At 55.0% G+C, this 9,092-nt stretch overlaps 1 protein-coding gene across 1 annotated transcript in view; it reads right to left on the bottom strand.

The window, feature by feature from the left end:
* Nucleotides 1–9,092, bottom strand: part of SMC1B (structural maintenance of chromosomes 1B) — a 35,232-nt gene that overhangs the window by 6,513 nt on the left and 19,627 nt on the right. The window contains exons 12-16 of the mRNA XM_069103638.1: nt 7,969–8,106; nt 6,644–6,760; nt 5,581–5,687; nt 2,696–2,837; nt 5–150 (exon numbers count right to left, since the gene is read on the bottom strand). Coding sequence (XP_068959739.1) covers nt 5–150; nt 2,696–2,837; nt 5,581–5,687; nt 6,644–6,760; nt 7,969–8,106 — 650 coding nt within the window. The remainder of the gene's footprint in view (nt 1–4; nt 151–2,695; nt 2,838–5,580; nt 5,688–6,643; nt 6,761–7,968; nt 8,107–9,092) is intronic.

Here is a 9,092-nt window from a genome sequence, read left to right as displayed (position 1 = left end):
AGACCTGTTGCTGGCCAGGAGCTTCTTGAGCGCCTCCTCCAGCTGGCCCTGCGCCTGCTCAATGTTGGTGTTCTGTGTGACACACATGTCCTTCAGCTGCTGCTGCTGCGCCATGAGCTCGGCCACTGCCTGTAGGCAGTTTTCTTCCACCTGTACAGAGAAGAGGCATCAGGCCCGCATCCCGCCTTGTCCCCAGAGGGCCCGAGGTGAGAAGGCCCACCTGTGAATCAACAGGCCTAGAGCTGCTGCAGGGGAATGCCTGCGCAGGGAAAGCCTCTCCCCAGCCACCCACCAGCACCCCCAGGGTCACTTTCAGTCCAAGCGATCCCCGGATTTCTCATCCCACCAGCCAGCCATTGCACCACCGCATCTGTCCGGCAAGGCCCAACAGCTTCAACAGGGCCCATGGCAGAGAAACTGTTTTGTTGAAAAGATGCCTATGTTAAATTTGAAGCACAATGTGAATTCTCACTCGGGTTTTCCTACATGGGCTTTTAAAAGGACTGGGTTTTATTTATCTTGGAAGAAGCCAAACTTCCATTCCTGCTCTCAAAACCCCTCCCCACTTCTGCCCCAGCTACCTCTCCTCACCCTTCACACTCCTGGCCACCCTCGTCTGCACACTCTCCAGCTCATCAAACCCACTGCCAAACACAATGCCTAGGACATTATACAAAACTCCAGGGGAGTCTGGGTAAGCCGGGTGCAGGGCTGTATCACCTCCTTCCTTCTGGGAGCTGGATTAGCTTTTTGGATACTGTTTGTCAAATGAGCTTGCTATCCACTAAAACCCCCTTTCCAGGCAAACTACAACTCAGCAATGCTTTTTCCCATCTTCAGTAAGAGGAAATTAAACAGGGATAAACACATCTCCCACTTGGCTCCCCGAGCCATTCTCTCATATCCAAAAGGCAATGGATGCCTCTTGGAAGTTACCAGCAGCTCAAGGAGGGGCAGCAGGCAAAGCGGAGGCGGTCTCTGAGAACTTGTATCTCTCCCTGTCTCTCAGGTCAGGCCCCTCTCTCCCTGCCCCAGATCCAATATGGTGCCAAGGCCCATGGCTTTCTCTCCTCTGATGTTCAGCCCCTGTGCAGGCCTGGAGAACACAGCCTGGCGGTGGGCTTGCCAACCACCCATCCCTTCCCTCTCGCGTCCTCACGCATGTCTTCAGAACCACTTCACGGCTCCAGGCTCCAGGAAATCAGGGCCTCTAATTCTTTTCCTCTCCCATGTGATGCTGTGTGCAGTGTGCACACACTCTCTCCTCCAACAGGATGCAAACTCCTGGAGGGCAGGGACAGTCTTATTTGTTTCTTTGTATTCTCAGGGCCTGGCACTCACCAATGCCCCCTCTGCTACCAGAGCCCATGTCTCATCCTCCTCCCGCTCAGACCTAGAGCTTGTGAGCCAACATGGCCCTGGAACCTCCACCACTCACTAACAAACTTCCCTCCTGATCAGCTCTCTCCTCTCACACTCCTATCCTGGCACTCTGGCTCATGGCCCACACTGGGCACGCTCTCTGTCCCTCTTGCTTGACCATTTATGCCCTCTGGAAGTATCACCCTATCCAGGGCTTGGTGGCCCCAAGGCACCTGGTACCCGGCTCACCGTTCTTCACTCTCCATCTTTTCCCCTGCCCTCATACTATAGCTCACCCCCTAAGCTGGAAATAACCGAAGGCCAACCGGTATAAGTGACACAAGGCCATCTGGAACCTTGTGTCATCCATGTGGATGACCTGTCACCTTCTGTCACCCCTTCTCCTCACCCAGGCCACCTGGACAGCTAGCATCCTCTCTTGTTCTCTCCTCCATACAACTGCCAAAGTGGTTTTCCCAAGTCTGGTCACGTTGCTCCCATGATCAATCAACTCCCGTGGCTCCCTATTACCTCTAAGTCAGTCCCCAAGGATTTTCTCACTTCCTCTGTGTCCAACACCAACTCCTCTGACTGGCACTTCAAGGCCTTTGGGGCAGCCAGCCCACCTTTCCAGCCCTTCCTGCTGCTGTTCTCCTGGGAGACTCCACCTCCCACCTCTGTGTGTGCTTGGAGGGCACCCTCCTCCCACCCCAGCCCTTACACCCCGCCCCACATGGCCACCCCGCTGCCAGAGCTGCCCCCTGAATCATCTTGTGCTTATTCTGCATAAACATCACACAGCTCTCTACATGTCTGGGTTATGCCAATATCTTCCATAGCACAGAAGCTTCCCGAGGGCAGGACTTTTCATTTCTGTCTTTGTAACCCCAATGCCTTAATAAATTAGGCTGGCTGGAGGGGACTGGCCGGGGGTCCTCAGAGGTTTCCAAGCAGCAGTCCCCTGAAGAGACCAATGGGGTTTCCTGCCCCCTCTGGGGGAGTCAGGCTTTGATATCCCACCACACAGAAGACTGGGGAAAGATGCCCCAGCTCTCTTAAAGGGTCTGAAGGGCTGATGTGGGGACCCCACAGAGCAGGGGCGACAGGTGGAGAAAACAGGGAAGGCCCACTAAAGGCCTGGTGGAAGGGCTAGCTGCTGACCAGGAGAGCTGTACAGGGATGCCCCCGGGGCAGGTCTCCAAGCCAAGGCTGGGCTAGATGAGGTGCCCTGCAATTCTGGGCCCTTTCCAAAGAGCTCCCAGACTGATCTGGCTCGAGCCCCGTGACAAGCCCCTTCTTTCCTAGGCATCGGGTCAGTGGGCAGTGCCACTACCTCCTTCAGACTCTCGATGCCATCAGAATCCTTGAGGACGGCTTCTCTCAGTGCAGAAGCCTTATTCGTTTTCTTCTTCAGTTGGTTGTGACTGTACTCCAGCTGAATGTTCAGTCGAGTTTTCAGTTTCTCAAACTCGAGCCTGGAAAACAAAGCAACGTGAACTCATGACCACCTCCTGCTCCTCAGCTAACAGCCATTCCACGGCCTCATCCCACAGCTTGGCTGACATCCGCTGCCTCTGATGCCACCGACCCCTCCTGTGTGAAGGATGCACTCTGACCCAGTGCTCTTGGGCCTGCTGCCAGCCCCAGGGGCACTCCCAGCAGCTCTGGGAGGGTGTCAGCCCAGTTTACACCCCAAGAGTCTGAGGCAGGGTGCAGAGTGCAGCCCACCCTACCCACTAGGCAAACCCAGCTGCCAGGAGGAACACGGAGCTACGCCCAATCTGCTCTGTAAGCTCAAGGGGCCGGCACTCTGCTCGGCCATTTCCCATCAAAATCCCAACTTCAACCTGATGAGGAGGGGGCCCTTCCCCACCTCCCCCAGGGCATGCACACCCTGGCTCACATGCCCTCTAGGCCCTATTCTCCAGCAGAATGCCCCCATGACATGTCCACTGGCTCTTGCCCTTCTCCCCCATCCTGACTGATGATCAGCCTATTCTCCTTCCTGTATCTGCCAAACTGCAGTTAACAAGTGGGCAGCTTGGTGCTCCCCCTTCCCCTCCTCTCCCTTTCTTCTTGACCCTTAACAGCTGGCTTCGGGCCTCACCATTCAACCCAAGCGACCAGTGATCTTTATTTAAGGGCTTCTTCCTTCTGGACATCCTCCATCATCACCAGACACCACTCCCCTCGCCTCCATGCTCTGGTCCTGGCCTCCTTCCCTTTGCCCCAATGCTCTCTCACCCGGTGACCTCGGCGGCGGCCCTCAGTTCAATGACCACCTCGCTCTCTCCTGAGGTCCACTCCTACATGCTTCATGCTGCACGGCCAGTCAACATATCAAGAGCAAGGCATGAAGACGTGCCTGCTCCCACTCCCCAGCTGCCCAGGGTCACAGCCTTGTGGGGAGGGTTCCTCACTCCCTCCCAATACTTCTCCACTCCCCCTGGCCCCTACAATTCAGAGAGCTCTGACCTTGTGCCCAGAGTCCAGGGCATGCCCCCTATTTCACCTCCTTGGTTGCCCCCTCCCCAAAGCCACCAAAGCAGTTCTCCTCAAGTGAGCATCTGAATGTGCCATCTCACCCACCCCTTGAGAGACTCCAAGGGACAGCCCACAGCTTGGCAGGGAGGGGCAGAGGGACTGTGGTGCAGTAGACAGAACTGGCTTCAAAGCCAGCAAGAGCTGGGTTCCAGTCCTCCTCCTGGCCACAATGGCAGTGTGATCTGACTTCCCACTGCAGCTGTATCAGTGTGGACGCTGCAGAGAAGGTGCTGCTGCCCTCCCCAGGAGGTCCTGGTCCCGCCTTCCTCGCTCCTTCTTGACCCCATCTACAGTCTGGCTTCCCACCTCGACATCCCATCCCAAGGGCCCTCTCCAAGGTGATCAGGGGCCTCTTGGCAGTCTCTTCTCTTGCGTACTTTCCTGCTTCCCCCTCCTTCACAGCCCTTCCTGGGCTCCATTCCTGGGTCTCTGGGTCACAGCCCCTAACCAGGGGTGTCCTTTAAGGCTCTTTCCTGGGCCTTCTCTTAGCCTCTTTCACTTGGTGACCTCATTAGCTCCTGTTTATTTAATGAGCATCTGAAGAGGATCCTTGCTTCTCCTGACCTCCAGTCTCCAACTGTCTTTCTGACACCTTGAACTCAGCTTGTCCCCTTCCTAACTCTCCTATTACTGTCCGAGGCTGCCCCATCAGCCCTGATGAAGTCCCTGCTGGAGGCCAGGCTCACACTCGAGAGCCTCCAGCCTCCCCACTCTGTCACGGTGACCCAGGTCTGGTCTTCAAAGTCCTCCTGCCCCCGCTCTTGGCCCTGCCCACACCAGCCACTCCTAGTCTTGTGACAGGATAGGCTCTCCATTTCCAGACTCTGACTGTCCCTCCATGCCTACACTTCTCTCCCACCTCATTTCTGCCTCCTGACTTTCCTCTCGTCTCAGCTAAAATCCCACCAAGTGCAGGGGGCCTTTCCCAATCCCCTTCCCTCTGCTTATTACATCCACTTAGGCCTGTGAATATCTTGCTTATACACAGTGGCTATGTGTCCTTCCCATTAGCGTAGGAGCTCCTCAAGGACAGGGACATTTTCCGCATCTCTGTGTGTACCCTGTGAGCTCAGTGCAGGGCCTGGCATACAGTCGACACTCAATCAATGCTCCCTGCCTACCCCTATCCTATGGCATTGCCCCCTTCCTACCTCTCACACCCTCGCTGTTCACTATTCTTCTTGGAGCAAAGGGTGGAGTCTCAGTGTGACGTAAAGACCAACTTCCTGACCATTCTAGCTCTCCCAAAGGGGAGAGGCTTCTGGGAGAGAGAGGGACTGGGCCCTTGGATCCTGTGCTTAAGGGCACGAGGAGTCAAGCTTCATGTTCACCACCCTCCTTCCACCCAAAGGCCATCCCTCCTCAAGTCAGTGAACACACCTCCCAAAATGACACACTCAAGTATGGATGGATTTGGTTCCATGGTCTCCTATCGGCACCACCCTGTTCTTTATACTTTGTGAAGTGTTTTCCTTACAAGTACCCCCTGGGGAAGGGCGTCACCACTACCATCTCCTTTCACAGAACGGAAACGGGATTCCGAGAGAGTGGGGGCCTTGCTGCCACTACAGAGCTTCCATGCGACCAGGGACGGTGACCTGAACCAAAGAATCTGAGGCCCCCCCATCCCCCATCCAGTGTGTCCCCCGCCACCCTCGGGTTTGGAAACGGTACCTCTTCTGGTCGATTTCTTGCTGCCTCTTCACATGCTGGTTTTCGTATTCACGGATATTTTCTACGCCGATTTCTTCACAGAAGTCATGGAAAATTTCATCTTCCACCTTAAATGATTTGGATACAATCATTGGATAAAACAGCTTCAACGAATGGAGTCGCTCACTCTCCTTTAATTTCATGGCATCTGCTCAGCCCGCCCTGAGTAAGGACGGAAGAACAGTGTGTCTGGGCTGCCCCCAAAGGCTCTCGGGGCCATTAATACTAACGAGAGAGGGGCCCTGCAGGGGAGAACACCGGGCATGAGTGTGGGCCAGCACCTCCCCTGGTACTTCCTATCCCAGAGGTGCCTAGAGCGTGAGTTAGTCAGGTGACCTGGCCAGGGTCACAGATGCACTATTTCAGGTCATGCTGGTTTCGAGGCTGCTGCCTGTCTACACTGGAACACTGACTCCTCATTAACTACAGGGTGCTCTTCTCTTCCAAGACCTAGCTCAAGCACCACCGAGTATTTAGTAGGTCGGCTTTTATGTTCTTTGTACCTATCAGCACCTACACTTAGGAGAACCTAGAGGGCGCCAGAGTGCACAGAGCACCCAGCCCAGAGTTAGGAAGACCCATCTTCCTGAGTTCCAATCTGGCCTCAAACACGTCCTAGCTGTGTGACCCTGGGAAAGTCACTTCACCCTGTTTGCCTCAGTTTCCTCATTTGTCAAATGAGCTGGAGAAGGACATGGCAAGTATCTTTGCCCAGAAAAACCAAAATGGGGTCATGGAGAGTCGGACAACAGTGATGTTTACATTTGTCTCCCCTAGCCCCTAGAATGCCTTCCTAGAGTTATTTCCTCTCCTCCCACCTCTCTTTGCTCCTAGCTCTGGAAAAAAAGGAAAAGGGGATCCCCTAAGAAGTGCACAGGGCTGACTGGCCTCATCTCGCGGACTGAGCCCAGTACACTCCATCAGACTAGGACACGCCAGGCGCCAGTGGGCGCCCAGGAAGCGCTGGCTGGCAGATCTTTCCTCATCCGACGCCATTCCCCCAACACCACAGAAGGTGCATCACCTTATCTATCCTTTCTTGAAAGTCGGCAATCTTGTGGGCCCTTTCCTCAATGGCGTCGCTCAGCATCGCGCACTGAGACTCAATGTTCAGTAACTCGCTCTGCAGCTGAGACTGCTCCTAATGGTGAGAGAGAAGACGGCTCTAGCACAGTCTGCCCTGCCGGCTCCGCGTCTCCCATGTCGGGTGGTGCGTGGCCCGAGGAAGGAAGCCGAAGCGGTGCGGGTGTTGGATGGAAGCACAGCTGTTTTGAGTACCCAGAGCAGGAACGTCGCCGTTACTAAGACGGCCAACGGCACGATATGGCCGGTGCTCGACATGACTGCTGTGGGTGACTAGTCGGTCCCCGGTTTTATAAACGTGACCTGGGTGTGAGCCTGGTGCCTCTGCATTAAGACCCCCCTCAGTGGGGGAGAGGACAACCCCACCCTCAGGGGGGAAGTGGCCCCACCAGAGATGAGGGACCAGCGCCAGGCGCAGGGCTCCCGGGGCAGGGAGCCAGCACCTCCAGCACAGCCCCCAGTTCCCATGCGCCTCTCTAGAGACCCAGGTGAATTTCCCCTTGGTGAGATCGGGTCTCCCTCTCTCCCTGTGACTAAACTATGTCCTTCACAGTGGAACAGCCTGTTCATGTGCTTACTGCCTGGCTATATGAGTGAGGCAGCATCATGCCCCTGGATGTAGCCTACACTAAGGGTGACTGACTAGAGAAGTCCCCCTCCCGGGGTGTCAGATAAATAGGATTTGAATCGGGATTTGTTCTCTAAGGAGAGGAGGAAGGGCCAGCCTCATGGGCCCCACGTGCGGCTCCCTCCAGACAGGAATCAGAGCCTTCCTTGGAGAGGGGTGAGCAATGAACCCAAGTGGACGTCCACGAGCCCTCCAGGGTGACGCCCCCTCCCCCCACTAAACAGGAATCTATTGTGCAGGCCAATTAGAAGCTCAACTCATGTCTCACTCCCTGCTCTTTGTACAGACTCAGTTACAAAAGGGGAGGCGGAAGTTCCACCAGACTCTGTCCTGGCCAGGCCAGACCCAGAGGCCTGTATCCAGCTCTGAGGTAACAAGAGTGCCAAGCCAGAATCAGCTTAAAGAGCTGGGCGGGGGCTGTCCCAGAGCCCCGCGTCTGACTGTCACAGCAGCACAGACGTGGGGGGCTGTCCGAGGACACTGTGAGTCACCCAGCCTCGACGGGCACTGCCCTGGAGTGGCAGCAACAGGGAATTCTGGTTCAGGTAGAGATCTCTGAGCAACTCTTCTGCTCAGAATCTAGGAGAAAACAAACTCCACTCACTGGAAAATCTCTGAATGTCTTTGGTCTCCGTTACCTTGTGAAAAGTGGCCAGAAGCTTCTTTTTAATTATCTCTAATTCATTCTGAGAATACTTGAGTCGGGTGTGAGTCCCTTGGACCAAAGCCTGGATTTGCTTCAAATCTGTTTCTTTGCGTTGGATTTTCATTAAATCCTAGAAAAGAGAAATAGGGATAAAAATTCTCTTTTTGTCTCATAGCCCTTTGCTCAACGCATGTTTCACATACCTCAGCTGCCATTAAGGACACGCACGTGTGCCCCCACATAACAAACCAACCCTTGCTGGACACCCAAGCATTTGATGACCCGGGTGGTCATCAGGCCACTGTTAGTCAGTCACAGCTTCAGATCTGACAGGGACCTCGAGGGCCGAGTCCAGCCCCTTCCTGATACAAACGTCCTCTTTCAAATATTTTCCACCAGACTTAGCCAACAGGCCCCCAGCCCAAGACTTCCCCATGGGACTTGGGCAACAAACTGTCCATTGCTGTGATGCACAGAACTAAGGGCCACTGGCTTCTCTAACTCTTCCTCAATGGTCCTACTTCCTCAGGCTGTGCAGAACAAGCTTCCTACTTCTCCCCCAGGAAAGCCTCCCCTTAGCTGAAGACATCCAACACAGCCCCTCTGAGTGGCCTCTTCTCCAAGATAAAGGCTGGCATTTCCTTCACATATGACTTGGTCCCAAATGCTCTCCCCACCTGACCCATCTCTTTCGAAACAAATGTACTGCCTTCAAACCTGCGACTGATTACCTGGGAAGGATTTTGGCGTTGCAGCAGAGAGATGCCACAATGCTCAGTTTGATTCAATTCCATTCACCCGTATTTATTAAACCCTAAGTGAGGGACTGGGGCTCCAAGGACAAAAAAAGGAACTGGCCCTGCCCCGAGAGCTCCCCTCCTCCGTGGAGGCACTACCGGAGGCCCACAGCTCAGAGGCCCAGCGCCTGATGGAGGAGGGCAGCTGAGCTGGGAGCTGGGAGAAGCAGCAGGGAGCCAGAGGCAGCATGAGGGATGCAGGGGGCCAGAATGAAGAGGAAGGAACACCCCATGGCACAGGCCTTCAAACGACAGGTGAGCTTTTTGGCCTTTATCCTGGAGTCAACAGGGAACCCCTAAGGAAGGACGGGGTCATCTC

The sequence above is a fragment of the Petaurus breviceps genome, unplaced genomic scaffold (genome assembly GCF_028583685.1).
Source record: "Petaurus breviceps papuanus isolate PSGF00001 unplaced genomic scaffold, PetGlider_PUasm1.0 610, whole genome shotgun sequence".
NCBI classification, from domain to species: domain Eukaryota; kingdom Metazoa; phylum Chordata; class Mammalia; order Diprotodontia; family Petauridae; genus Petaurus; species Petaurus breviceps.
Note: the sequence above shows the minus strand (reverse complement) of the source record. Positions and strands in the feature narration are given on the sequence as shown.